This window comes from Micromys minutus, assembly GCF_963924665.1.
Source record: "Micromys minutus genome assembly, chromosome: 4".
Taxonomy (NCBI): domain Eukaryota; kingdom Metazoa; phylum Chordata; class Mammalia; order Rodentia; family Muridae; genus Micromys; species Micromys minutus.
The window spans coordinates 47,184,295-47,204,296 of record NC_137973.1 but is presented as its reverse complement, the minus strand read 5'-3'; the positions used below and the strand labels follow the sequence as shown (position 1 = coordinate 47,204,296).

The window sequence follows — 20,002 nt, the reverse complement described above, 5'->3', positions numbered from 1 at the left end:
AAAGGTGTCATTCTTAAAAATACAGCTAATTATATTGAGTTACTGTTTAACATACAAATAAACTTATTACACAGCATCATGTAAATAGATATATGACTAACAGTTTATAAGATTAATCAGTGAACTAAAAGTACCTATGTTTATTGAATAAAGAGGTAAGAATACTTACAGCAATCCCAGGGGCACCAACAGGGCCTTGAAGACCCGGGGAACCAGGAGGACCCTAAAGTGACATACAAGTCAGAAATCTTAAAAGCAAAGCATCAAATACATCAGTCAAATTAAAAACAAAATGAAAACAAAACATCAATAACAACAACCAAACAAAAGAAAAAGACCACAATGGCTGACCAAGACCTATTAAGCATCTTTATATTCCTTTGGAAATAGATATAATATTTCAATGGCTTTGTAATTAGTATGGCAACCATCAAGTATTTTATTTCCTGCAGACATATAGCTTCCTACATATGTCATATTCATGTATGTCAAGTTTAAGTTGGTATTTATTAAAATGTGAAAACACTCTGTATCTGAATGTTCTAGATATCTAAGAATAGATTGTTCTACTAACATAAACCAATTTCAAGACATATCTTAAAATGTTTTTAAAAATTAGACATCTCTAGTGATTATATATCAGAAGAATCGCATAAAAATGTTTGTTTAAATTATAAACAAGATTTTAAGATGTTGTTCATAGAATATAGTGTGATATAAAAATCAAGAATGTCTGTGCACACACAAGTGTTACATATTTAAGTGCTTAAAACTATTTTTACAGTAGATTTCAATAGATAATATGATTCAACTATACATAAGCATTTTTCTTGTATTAACTAATCAAGCTTTCCATAAATAGAGTCAGGCATTATCCTTTTTATGTTTTTTGTCAACTTTCCAAGAGCTAAGAGAGAAAACCTCAGTTGAGAAATTGCCCCACAAGAGTGGGCTGTGTGCATACCTGTGGATCATTTTCTTGAGAGGTAACTGATGTGTGAAGAAGGATTTGCTCATTGGCAAGGCGTGCTAGCACTAGGCCTATGCTACTGAATGGTTTAATAAGACAGGGAGAGGAAGCCTTGGAGAGCACACCAGTAAGCTGCACTTCCCCGTGGCCTCTGCATCAGCTCCCACTTCCAGTCACCTGCCTTAAGTTCCTGCCCTCTCATCCTTTGATGATGGACTGTGATTCTAAAGTGTAAGATGTCAAAATTTCAAAAAAAAATTTTTCCACCTACACATATGTGAGATTCTAGAAATTAACCGATATTTGTCATTACAGAATGAAATAAAATTCAGTCTTGTGAATACAGGTTGACTTAATAACACTAACTACAGAAACTATAAGAGAATTGTAACCTTTGTGGATATACACATATACATAAATATAATTGATCTTGCACATTCACACACGTATTGTATGTATGTCTGTTGTATGTGTGCTGTATATACACAGGCATAAAAGGACTGAGTAAGCTGTCCTGTCACTCTTTGATTTACTTCACTGAGTAATGGTCTCTCACAGAACCCCAACCAAGACTAACTTACAGGTGCTCCTGCATTGTTCATAGGTTCAGAGATCTCAACAGTGGTCTGCATGATAACACAACAAGTGTTCTTGCTTTCCAAAGCATCTCTCAAAACCCTTTCACTGTGTATTTTAATTAGGACAAAAGTTTCCTCGGTTACTAGTTCAGAAAAATCAACAGTTACACATTTAAGTTATTTCTACTTAAATTCACAGGAAACAACTACCATGACAAAAATGTGCTTCACCTGAAAGTTACTATAGCAATATGTCCATGCCAATGGATTAGGGATGATGCTTCCCCACCACACTGTAAGGAACTCACATTTTCGCCTTTATCACCTTTGCTGCCCTTTTGGCCCGGTTCACCAATTTCACCCTGTGATTAAAAGATGCATGTTAAAACTTAAGTCTGAGTTATCAGACCAGCAGTCCCATTATTATCATGAAACTCAAACCTTTTACTTTTAATGCAATTACATACTAGAATTTAAAAAACATGGTTTTAATGCAAATGCTTGCTCTGACTCTTAGCTTTTCTGTAAGTGATTCATAGAAAAACCAAGTCAGCATGAAGGACTACAAGAAATGTACCTTAGAAACTGACTTTGCCCTGAATATCACACCACAAATAGACAGTTGAATTACATTGATCTCTATACCGATAGGGAAATGGTAACCAAATGTACTTTATTTCCCCCGATTCTCCCAGTTTTCAAATTAGCAAGATAGGAATATTATTTCACAATTTTTACATATAACAATAAAATTAAAAGCTAAGTTGAAACAATAAAATACCACATTTTGTATAAAATGTTAGGACGATTTACTTATATGTTGTTAAAAAGGATTAATAATGCATCTACAAACTGTTTTTATTCTTGTGGCACAAACTATCAGGACCAAACATAGACTAATAATTATTTTCAATTTATGTTTCTTTAAAAAGCATATTTTTTAAAAATATGAAACTATTGTTCTCTTGTTACATATTATGCATCTATTATATATGTTTTTAATTATATAGAAAAGTATATTTTAAAAAAAGATAAAAACCACAAATCTTCCACTTTAGACTTAATTTTTGATTAGCTATAGAGTTTCTGAGAAAACACTTAGTAGTCCTTGATAGGATACACTAATATGAACAATCACACCAACCTTGTCTCCATCTTCTCCAGGAGAGCCAGCAGGACCAGCAGGCCCTGGGAGACCCACGGGGCCTTGTACTCCATCTCTACCTGCAGGGCCTGGGGGACCCTTTTCTCCCTGTGTTGAAAATACAAGATTTCATTAAATTGCTCTAAGAAACCCATAAGTTTTCACAGTTAAAAAATGCACAGGTATATAAAATGAGTATATACATGTAACATGCATTCTCATGAGGGTATAAACACAAATACACATAAACATACAACTACAAATCTACACAGAAATTATTTAATCTTTCTGGAAAACAAATTTCAAGTTGCAACCAGCAAACAGTAACAATAAAGTTTACTCTGTAGGTAACTAATAATGCCAGAAAAACTTATGTTTCTTTTAATAATTTATCAGTCTCTGGCTACACTCTATGAAATTTATTAGATGCAACTGAGAAAATGCTTTTTAAAAAATATTTTTTCCCAAGCAAATATTTACAAATCAGACAACTATTGTCTCTGGAACCATTCTAAACCTATACCTTGTCTTCACTGCGCTAATGATGTTAGACTCAAACATAAATAAAATTTTATGATAGAATTTATATGCACCCAGTTCCCATTTTTACAAGTGTTTGGTTGATCCTGTAAGATGCGATATTTTAATTCATATCTGTTCTTCCTGACAGCAAACAGCATGTGTTGTGTCTCTCTCTTCATTATTCTTTGTCTTTTTAAGAGTAGCATCATTTTTTTTCTTCATTTGTAAATTTAGGACAATGTAAAGATAGAGATATGCTGATAAAAACAACTTCTTCAGCCATAAAAAGTATGCTTTGAGTTCTAAAACAATGTATTTCCCAATACTAGTATTTCTACCAGTTTTGCACAAGGCAACATTCTTGATTGTCTTTGGTAGTTTTTCTCTTATTGCATTAACTGAGAAGCTACTGATCTTCTTACTTCTGTGTCAGCCACTTATCTCCCAGGGTCCTGACCTGGTAGGTTATTCTAATTATGTTAATTTTTTTAGTCTCCAATTTGTCTCTTTAAAACAATAGTTTGGGAGAGGTAGGTATCAAATCCAGGGCCACATAACTGCTAGGAAAGTGACAATCATTTCCTAATTTATTGCCTAATATAAAAAGCATTTCCAGTTTCTTCTTCACTGAAACTTGACAAATATCAGTGTCCTTCTTCTGGGATACTTAAAATCACATGCTGCCTTCATCTATTCATGCCTTGTCCTTTCTTCCACTTAATTCTCTACCATACGGAGAGAGCCAGTCGGGTCATTTTACTGATATCATTAGATGAATTGATTTGCTTCTCAGTCTATGGAGTGATCAGTTGCCTCACTACGCTGCTTAGGATTATCTTTCAGTTTACAGAAGTTACAATTACCTAGCAGAAGTCTCTGGGAGTGGCTGTGGGGACTGTCTTGATTGCATTAACTGAGGAAGACAGACTTTTCCACCTTGGTGGACACCATTCCTGTGTTGTTGCATTCTAGACCGTCATAAGATGGAGAAGGGTAACTGAGTAGGAAGCAGGGGCTCATCACTTCCTCTCTGCTTTTAATAGACATGCGACGTGATCAAGTACCTCAAACTCTTGAAACCTTAATTTTCACACTATGATTGTGGGTACCTTGAGATGTGAGCTAAAATAAACCCTTTCCCCTAAAATTTTCTCTATCCTGAGTATTTTGTGACACTAATAAGAACAACATTAAGACATTACTTTACCCTACTTCCTACTGGGACTTGAAATCCAATGGCAAGTGGCACAAAAGACTTCTGCTACAAACTTAACTGTTGACATTGCTTAACTACTAACGCAACTAATATCACAGTTCTTAGAATTCATCTCTCCTCAATCAAGAGCTCTCCTGTATTATCCAGTGGTCATCGCTCCGCTTCTTTTATCAGAGTCATTTCACAAGATGATGACAATTGTGATGGTTATTTGGTGAAAATACCACAGTTCCCTATAATGCTTCAGAACCGTAACTACACACAATCCTCAAATTCCTGACTGTCTTCCTTTCAGCCATGGGGAAATAAGCCTCGATGTCAAGAACTTACTTATAATCATGAACTAAATAAACGAGAGAACTGAGCTCTCGAATCAGTTCTGCTTGGCTGGAAGTCAGAAGATTTTTCCACTTCAAATTTTGCAGTTGTTATGCATTGTTTTGTTTAATAATATATTCCTTTCTAATTTATTTTATTTTTATTTGGAAATAAAGAAATGAATTCATGGTATGGAGGAATTCCATTCACTCCTACCTCTGCCTTTCGATACTGCATCCTACTTTGAGCTTCATGGCTAACCTGAGGTAACCCATATGCAAAGGTTATATACCTTAAAAGTCCACTTTCTTCATTCAAGGGTATAACTGCCTAATATTTCAAATACAAGTTTTACTTTCTGTATTTTGCTTTCATTGTTCTTTGTCTCTTAAATCATTCAACAAAGGTTACTTGTCTTACTTGTCTATTGCATATGTGATGATTTATAATCACTAATAGTCCATTTTACTCTATTTTTAACCGATATTTCACAACTCCTATCCATATTGTCTCTCTCCAGTTTGAGTTTTGTTCTTTATTCTCTCCCAGTCCTGCATCGCATGTGAATGAGAGGCTCTGGTTCTAAATGATTATTCCAAATGGCAACCCAGGTTTATAATCGGGCCCTCATCATTGGTCAAACAAACACATACTTGTATTATAGAAAACAGTATTTTAAACTGATTTTCCTTCAAATCCCTGACTTCTATTGTCTAATTCTCTTGTAGTTAATTAGGCATTGGTTTCACTTTGTTTCAGATTGGCCTTTTTCCCCCATACCACATAACTATAACTGCATGATCAAAAGATGCATTATTAACAGAGCATTTTGTCTACAGTCCAAAGAGATGACATTCATCTATGGAAATCATAGTTATCTTTAAGAATAAGTTTTCCAATCAAAATATTTCTCCACAGCTGTAAATTGAAAGATGTTATATTTTCCCTTTCCAATTCTTTCTCTCAAGGATTCCAATTGGACTGCTAAGTTGGAGGTCCTGTTTTAGCCAAAAATCTTATCATTGGTAGGTATTCTGCTCACTTTTGTGTTTTGTTTTCCAGTTCAGGATATTTTCAGGTGGTTAGGGAGTTGAAGGACAAGATGGAGTCACACACAGTCTCTCTCATCATTTATTCTATGTGAACCTGTGTCTTCAGAGAACTAACTGCTTAAAAATTTTAACTCAGGCCAAATTGATATTTGACTGTAGGACAACAAAAAATGCAGTGAACGTGTTGGCCAACACTTTCACAAGGCAAAACTTTTCTACAGGTATCTGTGGGTAGTTTCATACTACCAGAGCTACATTCTAATAAGTTATGTAAGTTGTTAGTAAGTTACTTATATTCCTTTAAAACTCCTTAATTCAGTAGCTATCACTTCGTTTTCCTCTGCACTAAAGCACAGTGATCTGAGTACCTGTAGTCTGCTAGCCAGGATATCACCAACTGTTTGGACTTGTAGAACCTTGGTCTACTTAAGTATTTTTCAACAGTCTCTTTAACTTAATTTTTAAAATAACTGACAATGCCTTTGACTTTGGTATATGACTCAGTATTTTAACTTATAAGTCAAATATGTATTCAATTTAAATCAAAACATTGATTATATTATCATCATAGAACTTATATTTTCAATTTGTATGAAAAGCAACAAAGTCCCTTTTATCTGTATTCATCCTTCATTGCACAAGTCATATATATATGCCCTACATTTTTTAATTAAGTGGAATCAAAGACAACTTGACACAAGCTGGAGTTATCACAAAGAAAGGAGCCTCCGTTGAGAAAATGTCTCTATGAGATCTAGCTATAAGGAATTTTTTCAACTAGTGATCAAGGGGACAATGATTAGAAGGTGGGGCCTAGTGAAGGTGATTATTTCATAAGAACAAAGACAGATGGCTGTATTAGGAATTGATTTGATTCATTGTTACAGAAGTAACTAGATATAAAAAGGTTTATACCACACTCTTCATCTTTCATTGTCATTGGTGTGTATAAAACAAGGGTTTCCTGAGACCCTTCATTTTTTAATTCATAGCTTCCATATCAGCCCTCAGTATATTATTGTTCATATAGAATTATTCAGGGTAGGATTCTATCTCAGAAGTGAAAAGGCTGAAGCACTTATATATCAGGGTAGAGTAATGAAAGTAAAATGTATGGACAATGATATAATTCTATATCTAAAGACAAAGACGGCAAATAAAGGGCAGTAATATTTTGAATTAAAGGTTCAAAAACAACTGTGTATCTCATATCTTACCAAAAAAGTATTAAGCTATATTCATGTGAATCTTCACACTTTTAATCTATCCTGATTTAATTACTTTGTGTATTCATCTTGAACGTTGAAAGTGTGCTTTATGAAATTCGATGAAGCAAAGACAGAAACAAAAGAGACAAAACTAATAAAATGGCTAAAATCCACACTAATTGAGATACAAAATTTTTAAATCCAATAAATATAACATGTAATAATCAGATGTTTCCCATCTCAGTTACTAGAGCACAAAATTCAACTTTGATGAGAAGCTAAATATGTCCTGAGGAGTACATTTATGAGCTATGGGAACACTGGAGATGAAGTTCGTATCCCAAAAGGTATAAAAAGTTCACATTTCTCTAATATAAAGCAGCAAGTTATGTGAAATTTAATCAAAACTCCCATTTTATGTTTTAAATGAGCAAAATTAGGAGCCTTTTACATGAATAACACTCCACTCCCTCCCAGATATCAGGGCGTCATAACTTGTGGGGAAATGCCATCTCGTCTAATTGAATTTCAAAGTTTCTCTATTGTAAGAATCCAAGGCGCTGTCTTCCAATGCCAGGCACATTTGCAGGGAGGATGCAGTGAGGTGTGAAGAGCTAATATTCTCCAATAAAAAGTAATCATGTGTGCAGGTCGGCACTGTCCTATATTTCCCCTCAGCATTACTTACAGGAGCACCTTTTTCTCCAGCTGGACCAGGAGGACCCTGGGGGCCTGGGCGTCCTGGCAAACCAATTGGACCCGCTGAACCTGCTGAGCCTCGCTCTCCAGGAGAGCCCTAGACCACGAGGACAAGGATATCTTGTTATTAATAGTGGAAACAAACAATGCCGTGAGAATCACTTAACAATAAAAATACAATCTACTAAACAGTATCAAGCTAAACATGAAAGAGTTTTAAGATCTCAAAAGTAAACATACCAACCAAATAAGGGGCTACATCCTAATTCTTGTATTAAGAAGAGATGTTGATATTAAAAACCTTTCAATGAATTGAAAGGTACTGTAAAGTTCTCGTTTTTGAGATGGTAGCTACTAATGCTTGTTTTTATGACAACATTCAAGGTTGTATAAGATTTGTATTGAACTGTGCATAGTTTTCTTCTTACATCACAAAGGATTAGCAGATCTGCCATCACAGTTACTGGCCACTGCTCTTAATTCAAAGTTGCTAATATTTTTGTCCCAAAATTGAGCTTAAGTGTTCTCAAATATATACTATATAATAAAGTTAATAACCATTATCACATACTTTGGAATTATAACTCAGAAAGAGCTTGTAATTTTATCTTGGTCTTACTGATGGCTGGTCTTATTTGGAGAGTATGAGATAACTCACATCTGCTTAAATTTGCATAACTAACTTTAAAGGACACACCATATGTCCATTAACTGATTTTCTTTAAGATATACAATAAAAATTTAAAACATAATCTTGGAGACACTTTTTCATATTTACTATGTAAGGAAACAATTTAAGAAAATATCGAATGCTGGAATCGTGAAATATGTATATATATATATATATTAAATTATGCATAACTTAAGTACAATCTAGTTAAAACATTCAGTACTGCGTTGTCTTTGAATTAGATTTATAGATGGACCATTATGCTACAATATACCATGTTAGTTCATTGTAGCGGCAAATTACAGAAATATGATCATGGTAGCATTCCTTAGTACTAAAAATGCACATAAGTAATATTTGAAATCTCCTAACAGTGATTTATTGACTAAACATACATATTAGATTGGAAGTGATTTACGGACATAATAATTTGAATATGTTGGTGTCATTATTAAACAAAGGCAGGTTATCTGAATTGTTCTCGTTTATATTCTCATTAAAATAAAGTTAATTATACAGACAAGGAAAACAACAGCACCAGCAACAATAGTATCTTGCAGTTTACTATTTTTTCATCCATTTTCAATTTTGGTTTAAAAATTTAAGATGAGGGACTCTCACCTTAGAACCCCCTCAACACTATCTACACGATGATGTCTCCCACTCCTGTCTGAGGATACCAATACTTCCATGATTATACTCTGGGAAATTCTTTAAATTCAACACCCATTCAATATCCCTATGGTGCTCATTGACTATAGATAATAAATTGTTACTTAAATTCTTTATATAAATTTCTGTCATATTTCTTTTATGATAAAGTACTTCTCATCCAAGTATTTTTAAAACTTATTAAATAAACTGAAACATTTCAAATTTAATGTTATAAAAGGAAAAAGTAACATCAAGACATAACTTTTTTTCTTAATAATGTTATAAATCAATGGGGCAATGATATATTTATTTGTCAAGTTATATAGTAATCAGTGAAGAACTGTGTGAAATTATTTGCTTATTAATTAAATTTTATAAATCCTAACCAAGGGCCCGGTTGCAAAACAATTGCATTTAGTATTTTATAATATATATGTTTGTATATATATATGTGTGTGTATGTGTGTGTGTGTGTGTGTGTGCATATTTATATGTGTTTTAAAATATATTATATATGCGTGTATTTGTGAGTATATTTATACATCTATGCATCTTTATATGTCTGTATGTATATATAAATGTATGTACAAATATGTACATATAAACACCAATAAAACACATATGTATAAGTCCAATTATACAAACACAAATTAAGTGATAATAGAAGGAACTGAATACAGTTATATTAATGATATGCATTTGTCCTCTTATAAACTAGGTAGAACATTAGATATGGTTGAATTCTCAGTCACTGAAATTTAGTCAAAAATTTTTTTCAAACATTAAATTCACTTGTAGGTTCTTTATAAGATATAAGGTAGGTTATTCTGCTTGGATATATTATGATTGACACGTAATTGTGGTTTTTAATTAGAAAGCAAAAGGTGTTTGTTAAAAGTAAAGTGTGCCTAACATTTAATATTAACCCAATTATTGTATACTGGGAAAGATGGAGTGCCGATTTAAATCTAAGGATGTGTACAGCATGTGTAGATTTACATAGTATTCTTAAATATCACTATTTGCAGATGACATGATAGTGTACATAAGTGACTCAAAAATTCCACCAGAGAACTCTTACAGCTGATAAACAAGTTCAGCAAAGTGGCTGGATATAAAATTATCTCAAACAAATCAGTAGCCTTCTTCTACTCAAAGGACAAATGTTGAAAAAGAAATTAGGGAAAAGATACCCTTCACAATAGTCAGAAACAATATGAAATACCTTGGTGTGACTCTAAGAAAGTGAAGGACCTATATGACAAGAACTTCAAATCTCTGAATAAGGAAATTAAGAAGATCTCAGAAGATGGAAAGATCTCCCATGCTCACAGATTGGAAGGATCAACATTGTAAAAATGGCCATCTTAACAAAAGTAATCTACAGATACAATGCAATCTCCATCAAAATTCCAACCTAACTTTTCATAGAGTTGAAAGAGCAATTTGAAATTTCATTTGGAATAAAATAAGACCTAGAATATCAAAATTTATTCTCAGCAAGTTGAAATCATCTGCGAGAATCACCATCCCTGATCTCAAACTATATTACAAGGCAGTTGTGTTAAAATCCGATTGGTACTGGTACTGAGACAGCCAGGTAGATCGATGGAACAGAATAGAAAATCCAGAAAAGAACTCTCATACATATTTTCACTTGATTTTTGACAAAAAAGCTGAAAATATTCAATGGAAAAGGACAGATTCTTCAACAAATGGTGTTTACTCAACTGGCAGTCAGCATGCAGAAGAATGAAAATAGAACCTTTCTTATCTCCTTGTACAAAGCTCAAGTGCAAGTGGATCAAAGATCTCCACATTAAATCAGACACACTGAAATTATTAGATGAGAAAGTAGGGAAAACCTTAGAACACATAGGCACAAGAGAAAATTTCCTTAACAAAACACCAATGGCTCAAGCTCTAAGGTCAAAGATTAACAAATGGGACTTATTGAGATTGCAAAGATTCTGTAAGACTAAGGAAATTGTCAAGAAAACAAAAAGGCAACCAACAGAATGGGAAAAGATCTTTACCAACATCACATCAGATAGAGGCATAATATCCAAGGTATACAAGGAACTCAAAAGAGCCAGACACCAGAGAATCAAATAACCCTATTAAAAAATGGGGTACAGAGCTAAACAAAACGTTCTCAGTTGAGGAACACCGAATGGCCAAGAAACATCTGAGGAAGTGCTCCACATCCTTAGCCATCAGGGAAATGCAAATCAAAACAACCCTGAGATTCCACCTCACACCAGTCAGATTGGCCAAGATCCAAAACACAGATGACAGCAGATGCTGGCGATGCTGTGGAGAAAGAGGAATACTTCTCCACTGTTGGTGGGGTTGCAAACTAATACAACCACTCTGGAAATCAGTCTGGCGATACCTCAGAAAATTGGATATAGTACTACCTGAAGACCCAGCTATTCCACTTCTGGGCATATACCCCAGAGACACGTTAATACACAACAAAGATATATGCACCACAATGTTCATAGCAGCTCTATTTATAATAGCCAGAAGCTGGAAAGAACCCAGATGTCCTTCAGAAGATGAATGGATACAAAAATTGTGGTACATTTACACAATGGAATACTACTCAGCCACCAGAAACAATGACTTAACCAAATTCTTAAGAAAATGGCTGCATCTAGAGAATATCATCCTGAGTGAGATAACTCAGTCACAAAAGAACAGACATAATATGCAGTCACTGATATTGGGATGCTAACCCCAGAGGCTTGCACTCCCCCAGAAACAACTCACAATTTGTATGAAGTCCAAGAAATAAAGAAAACAAAACAAAAAAAAATATTTACAAAAGAAGAAAACTTTAACTATTTTCATGTTGCGTTTTGTTTTGCATGTACTTTACGCTCATTGTAACTGTTAGGTTTTCAATGCATACTGTCAAGCCCTTGAAAAAAATCAAGTACTGACTAAAAAATATATTCACAGTTTTATGTAAAAATTATTTTAATATCTGAAAAAACAGTACTGACAAAAATGTATAATTTTAAGCAAAAAAAAAAAAAAAAGAAAAAGAAAAAAATAAAGAAATCATACTCTGGAAATCTTGCAAGTGTCCTATACTTTGAATTAGTTGAATTCAATCCACAAGGCTAAATGTGCATTTGCAACAAATAGAGTCTATTCTTATTGATCTGTAATGTTTGTAATTCTGCTTTCAAACTTATAGCTCTGCCCATAAATATGAGTTAGAAATACCTTTGCATCATGTTATTTTCTCTCCTACATTATGACTGATACATTTGTTCTTGTATAATATTATACTTTTTCTCATTTATAATTTTATTTGAAGACTTCCAGCCAAAAATACTATCTCCACCCTTTTCTCTCTAACATTTTAAGACTATTATATAGAAAAATTTTGTTATTGATATTTAACATATGTATATAATATATATATATATATATATATATATATATATATATATATATATATGAGATAATATATGATATTTTTATTTCAATTTCTTAAGGGGAATGAATCTCAACCTAACAGCATTAAATCAATTAAAACCTCTTAAAAAAAAAAAAGAAGAAGATCCAGAAAAGAACTCTCACACATATGGTCACTTGATTTTTGACAAAGAAGCTGAAAATATTCAATGGAAAAGGACAGACTCTTCAACAAATGGTGTTTACTCAACTGGCAGTCAGCATGCAGAAGAATGAAAATAGAACCTTTCTTATCTCCTTGTACAAAGCTCAAGTGCAAGTGGATCAAAGATCTCCACATAAAACTTGGTACATTGAAACTATTAGAAAACATAGTGGGGAAAACATTAGAACACATAGGCACATAGGAAAATTTCCTGAACAGAACACCAATGGCTTGTGCTCTAAGATCAACATTCAATGAATGGGACTTAATAAGATTGCAAAGTTTCTGTAAGACTAAGGACACTGTTAAGAAATGAAACAACAACCAACAGATTGGACAAAAATCTTTACCAATCCCACATCTGAGAGAGGTCTGATATCTAATGTATACAAAGATCTCAAGATGTTAGACACCAGAGACTCAAACAATCCTATTAAAAATGTGATACAGAGAAAAACAAAGAATTTTCAATTGAGAAATATCAAATGGCTGAAAAGCACCTAAGGAAATACTCGACATCCCTAGTCATCAGGGAAATGCACATCAAAACAACTCTGAGATTCTACCTCACAGCAGTCAGAATAACTAAGATAAAAAGCTCACATGACAGCACATGCTGGTCAGAATGTGGAGAAAAACGAACACTCCTCCACTGCTGGTGGAGTTGTAAGCTGGTACAACCACTCTCGAAACCAGTCTCGTGGTTTTTCAGAAAATTAGACATAGTTCTACCTGAAGATACAGTTATTGCTCTTCTTGGTATATATCCCAGAGATGCCCCAACATACAATAAGGGCACATGCACCACAATGTTCATAGCAGCTCTATTTCTAATAGCCAGAAGCTGGAAAGAACCCAGATGTCCTTCAGTAGATGAATGGATACAGAAATTGTGGTATATTTACACAATGGATTATTACTCAGCTATTAGAAACAATGATTTTATTAAATTCCTAGGAAAATGGGTGTATCTAAAGAATGTCATCCTGAGTGAGGTAACCCAGTCACAAAAGAACAGACACAACATGCAGCCACTGATAATTAGATACTCGCCCCAGAAAGCTCTGAATACCCAAAAAACAACTCACAGATGATAAAAGTCCAAACAACTCACAAATAAGAAAAGTCCAAAAAGTAGAAGCCTCAGTCCTTAGAAAAACAATAAAAATAAGTGTATAGCAGCCTCTCAGAGTGGGGTACCCTTAGACCTCAAACCATTAATAACTCAAGAGCTAAGAAGATAGCCTTGTGGCAACTTCTGTTAGTTAAAAATCATTATGTTTAATTTTTACACACCAAATACTTTGACTATTTCCATGTTACATTTTGTTTTACATATACTTTATGATCTTTGTAAATAGTAAGATTTCAATGCATATTATCAAACATTTAAAAATATCAAGTACTGTGAAAAATATACTCATATATATTTACATTAAAATGCTTTCAATAATCTGTATATGTACCTCTGCTTTTTTAAATAAAGGTGAAAAAATGTATTATTTTCTAAAACAAACTATTTTACTTTCAGCCTTACACCATTCTGAAGATTATGTTTCAGGTTATTATCTTCATTTTGGAGGCTGCATTAAAATTAATAACAAAATATATTGCTTTTCTGTTGTTAAAATATTTATCATGAACTTGTCAGATCTCATCAGCATTAAAACAAATGATGGGAAGAAAAGACAAAAGGGCTTTTTAGGGTATGCGTGTGCCCCAATATACAACACCAATCCATTACTTTTTTTCTACTAGTTATTACAGAAATTACAGCCTAACTATCTGCAATAATTGAATGTGAAAAAAAAATGACTCTATTTTGTTGCATTGTTATACAAACAAATGCAAAGTAAAAATCTCTGATGGTTCTTATTGATTAAATAAATTATGTACAGCAAATTTGGAAGTATTAAATAATCTCAGAACAGCCTTGAACAAATGAAACTTTCAGCTTAACAACAGCGGAGTCCTCTCTTTACTTTCATCCCGATTTTAGGTCATGTTTTTACATTTAGCACAAGACAAAGGGAGTCTGTGCTCACAGGACACAGGAAACAGATCTGAGACACTCATCTTCAAGCTTAACATTTTTCAAAAGGTTGGGTGTTTATATTGATAAAAACTTTTGAGTGTGTACGTAATAAATATAATTATTCTGTGTAGTAAGCTAAATCATTATATGAACAAAACAATTATAAATAAAGTGGATATATATATATATATATATATATATATATATATATATATATATATATACACACACACATGTATATCAATAAATGCACGTTAAACTGATAGTGCTCAAAATTTTAAAAATGATCAAGCACTTGTGGTAGCAACCGGTACAACAAAGCTTTCCATAAGTAAATGTGTCCATTGGTGATGTGATTCTTCTCTTTCCAGAACTGGAACTGACACTTTTTTGCTCCTGACTAAATTGTTTTAGATTCATTTTCCCAGCAATAAAATAGGAGCGTAAATAGCCTGTGATCCAGCTCATGAAATGTTTAGTATTGTGATGTACCTGAAGATCTTTAGGAAATGCTTATCGGACAACAGGAATACAATTTATTATAGATAGTTATGTCCAGGCAGCTCTATACTTAAAAACCATATATAACGTTTACTATTAACAAAACTGAAAGGTGATAGAAGTCAGTAAAGATGAGGAGGTTCTACTTTGTCACTAAAGTCGTGTTGTTAGGTAGGAGACAGCACTTTCTACACACCATGATTGTATCCATGAGTTATGACAGCAATTGACAATGGCCATATATCAAATAAAAAATAAAAGACACTAAAGAACTATTATTTTGTTCTTTGTGATATAGGCAGCTGTGAGCTATGCAGTTTCAAAGGTTTGCAAAGGTTCTTATTAGATCCATATTTGATATTAACCACTATAAAAAACATATCTTCATGTTTCTAAATGTCAAAAGAGAATGCTTTATACTTAGTAATCTTTAAACCTTCCAATAAATTTCTATCTTCTCGAATCCTTGTAATGGTAACAAAACTAAAAGCTCTGGAGCCTGTGTGAATTCTTGGACAAGTAAGGGCAGGGGCTGTTTCTCTAACCTTTCCACAGAAGACACGAAAGAACCTATATGAACGGTTACTTTCATTGCTCGTTTCATATTCAAGAGAGATTTTTAAAACATATAAAAGTCATCTCATCAGCATTCAGTATAAATGAAGCCAACTGAGGAAAACAAACACAAGCAAGTTCTTATGATCCAAAGCTATGTATATTGGAAAAAAGAACTGTATTTCCATCTTTTGATGGTGAACAAGGTGACTTTTACTACAATATTATGAAGTCATTACACTCTCCTACTGGCATAGTTTAAAGCACATAAAATAATAATGTACATGAAATATCAAATATTATTAGAGTTTGTAGTATAAACCTTGAGTGATCAGCTCAAAGTTTTGTACTATTTGATGCACTGTTTCGCCCTGACCACTGTCTTGTATACAGATTGACACTCCTTTGTGGTGGATTGCCCTGGCACTGCTTGTATTTTGATGCTATTCTGCTTTCCCAAGATGGGACCCTAGGCAGAAGAGTTAATCACTATAGTTACTTCATCAGAACCTTCTCCCCATTTTAACTTGTGAAGTAAAGGCTAGAGCCAGTGATTGGGAAGGGGAAGAGAAGACAGAGCTGAAGAGTTTGAGGGTGAAAGAGTTTGAGAGCAGTAGGAGAGGGAAGGATAGTATGAAGGAAGAAGAGGTGGAAGGAAGATGTAGCTAAAGCACGTGGCCTGGAGAAAATGAAAGTTATGAGATATCTCATAGCTGGGAAATAGTGTAGTGTAGTGGTACTGCTAACCAGTCTAGATGAGCATCTTGTATTCATATTAACTGAGTTGTGTTTTCTTTGTATGGGCTTATTTTGGTTGGCGAGGTTATTACAATGCTTTGGGTATAACAACTCTGTGCTTATGAACAAAGTGGAACACATGTCTTAAGAGTCACCAGGGCCACTATTCTAAAAATCACTTTTCTCTCATCTGATAAATGAACAAAATGCAGCAGAATAAAGAGTGGGAACAGAGACAAGAAAGAGTTATGACAAACAGACATTTAAGCTATTGAAGATAGGACAAGGAGAAATAATTCACAAAGGAGAAATTAGAATCCAAACCATTAAGGTTAAATAACAAAAGAGAAATCAACAAGGTTTGCATAAAATCATGCATTACAAGTTGGAAAATGTTGAAAACAGTTCAAAAACTTCCTGTTTGCCTCTTCTCATATGGTTGCTTTCTGCATATAAAAAAATTTCTACCACTTACAGAATAGCAACAAGCCCTCAGTTAGAAAATAAAATAACATATAATTATTAAATTAATTAAAAACACAAGGAAAGTATTTTAATAACCTTCATATTGTGATTTTTAAAATCCTAGTTTTAAATATTTTATCTTTAATTATGAGTGTGTGTGTGTGTGTGTGTGTGTGTGTGTGTGTGTGTGTGTGTGCCTGTGTGTGTGAGAGAGTGAGAAAATAAGAGAGAGGGGGAGATCTGGAAGTAGGAGAGAGAGAGCAGGCAACATGGCTTTGTGAATGTGAAGTCAATGATGACCCCAAGAAGGGGGTGGAGCCCATGGAGCTGAGGAACCTGTTGGTGACTTATAGTTGTATAGTGATTGGAGCAATGTGAGGGTGTCAATATATCACATGGTTGAGAATATAGGGCAGCATAAATAATGATCCAGTCATGTTATTCTCACTAAGATCACATTATAAAGAAGATTTGTCAACCATGGCGATTTAGTTGATTCTGAAGGCAGTATAGACCAAGTGTGCTTCATGACATAATAGCATAGTTAAGGAACTATATTAAATTCATATTCTATTACTATTGGAAAATGAACTGTCAGAGGAAGAGTAGGAAAATAAATGGAGGCAAGGAGAAGAGTTAAAACACTGTCAGGAAGAGAGCAAAAGAACTAAACAAAGGAAATAGTGGTAGAAGTGAAGATGAAGTACCGTGAAGATGATTAACAAGGCTTAAGGGGGAGAAAGCAGATAAAATGGAAATGGGCTTCTAAATATCGTATCTGGTGTTGCCTCAGAGCACTGCGGATAACAAAGGTGGCTTTAAAATCATGAGGTCTGCACAGTTTCTCCACAGTTGACACTCACCTATAGGAATGAAAGCGAAGCTAAGCTGGTGTTCACACGCAACCTATGTTTTTATAATGTGACACAGCTTGCTGGGTGAAGTCACTACTAGCACGAGAAATAACATCCTTTCTTTTTTTTTTTGATGTTTTTATATCACTGAAATATTCAAGTGTCATTGAGCAGTTAAATCAGCCAGAATATGTTTTCTATGAAATTGAAGCTTATTAGAGATGGTTGTGAACCACCATGTGGTTGCTGGGAATTGAACTCAGGACCTCTGGAAGTCCAGTCAGTGTTCTAAATCCTTGCCCCATCTCTCCAGCCCCATCGATGACTTTCTTTTGCTTACAATTCTGAGTTATTTTGTTGAAAAATCTAAGAGGTAGGATGGTTCCTAATCTCCTGCCAGAGCAAATCTCTCTAAACTAAAGACTTCTGCTCCTGCCTCATTCTTGCCTGCAATTAGCAGAAAACAGGCATTGAATGCTTTGTTTGACACTTGTTTATTTTCTCTCCCCTACACAGTGGAGTCGCAGCATGAGAGTAATGAGAGGAGCTGTAATTTATGTCTGTAGACAGCATGGATATCTATTACCATCATACTTACAACTGGACCCTGCGGGCCCTGGGGACCTTCTCCTCCTTTCAGCCCAGGTGCGCCCTGAAAAAGTGAAAACACAATGCAATTGAACCCATGAGAGTTTACGATAAGTAAGTGATGTGTGACTGACAAAAGAAAGATTACACATTTTCTGAAGCAAACACATGTAGGGCTATACATGTCTATTAAGATTATGAAATATATATATCCTTGTTTACTCATAACTCTCAGACTAAACTCAGAGGGGGAAAAAAAGCTTCTGATGGAAAAAAAAAAGCTTCTAGTAAAAATTTTATCTACATGCTTGACATATATGTTGACTGTACCTGGGCTCCAGGAAGGCCTCTTTCACCCGGAAAACCACGTATTCCTGCTGGTCCATCTTTCCCTGAGATTCCTTGAGGACCGGGATCTCCCTAGGAGTTATAATACACGTTATCTGCAAAGTGTAATGTCTACATGGGTTTCTATGAACAAAACAATATCTTTTATTGTTAATTAAAGAAAACGTGAAAGTAGAGCTTGAATGTCAGTTAATTTAAAGGCTGTCATTAGGAGTCCCATGCATACGAAAATAAAGAATAACACCCAGATGTAAGGGTATACACAAATATGATGATCAGTGGAGTAATTCTTGTGTTATTACTCAGCAATATCACTAAATAACAATAGTTTCACACTAAATTTCTGCATGCAATATTGTTCTGAGGTTGAATAGTATGAAAAACCATAGAACCCCCACGGTAAGTGACGAGGAATACACCGGAGCTTTGAGAATGTCCGTGAGCTTGTGGTACCTTTGCACCTTCTTTCCCTGCAGCACCAGGAAGTCCTTGCTCGCCAGGAGGACCAGGAGGGCCAGGATGCCCACGTTCACCTATCGGACCAGTCTCACCCGTTGGTCCCTAAAGGAAACAAGCAACGCCGTATTACAGTGTTCTTTCATGTTGAGCAAATACATAGAAAGCAAACTCATAAATGACTCTCCTTCATGAAATCATTTTCCTTCATTTGTCTGATGGGCAGCAGAACAGTTCCTAGAACTTAACAAAAGGAGTGTGTCTGGCAAGGGTTTGGAAAGCTTACTGTAGTCTTGTGAGAATAGCCAGATGTGCCAGGTACAGAAGAAAGTGCACAGGATAGTTTCCCCCCCTGAATATTAGAATCACTTAAGAGGGAGGCTAGCCTAATTATTTTCTAAAACCCCGGGTGAGAAATGACAGTTTCATCTTATCTGTCTTTTTATGAGTTGTCAAATGAACATTAAAATATTGAGGCATTGCTGCCACTTTGGGGGTGTACTCAGAGGATCACTCCCTGCTTGATAACAGCTCAGAGTTTCTGAGATTCCAAGCAAATAAAGCAGTTGTCTTCGACATTTCCTTGACACCAGCACCCCCCACTACAGATAGTCATACTCATTTGAGCAAGTCTAAGGTGGGACAATGGGGACCCTCGAGTCCGGTCCATGCATTTGCACTTGAGGCAGCACTAAAAGGTCAGCTCCCTGAAGTTACAGCAAATGCTGAGGGAGAATTAGGGTCATCTGTTTGTCTTGTAAAGCTGGGATTAAGGAATGCTTTTGGGGTATAGA

General features: G+C 34.5%; 1 protein-coding gene across 4 annotated transcripts in view; it reads right to left on the bottom strand.

The window, feature by feature from the left end:
- Positions 1-20,002, bottom strand: part of COL11A1 (collagen type XI alpha 1 chain) — a gene marked incomplete at both ends in the record, with an annotated part of 178,684 nt that overhangs the window by 39,066 nt on the left and 119,616 nt on the right. For all 4 annotated transcript variants that reach the window (XM_080916365.1, XM_080916367.1, XM_080916364.1 and 1 more), the window contains 7 exons: positions 170-223; positions 1,857-1,910; positions 2,693-2,800; positions 7,697-7,804; positions 18,415-18,468; positions 18,735-18,824; positions 19,206-19,313. In XM_080916365.1, the coding sequence (XP_080772491.1) occupies positions 170-223; positions 1,857-1,910; positions 2,693-2,800; positions 7,697-7,804; positions 18,415-18,468; positions 18,735-18,824; positions 19,206-19,313 (576 nt within the window). The remainder of the gene's footprint in view (positions 1-169; positions 224-1,856; positions 1,911-2,692; positions 2,801-7,696; positions 7,805-18,414; positions 18,469-18,734; positions 18,825-19,205; positions 19,314-20,002) is intronic.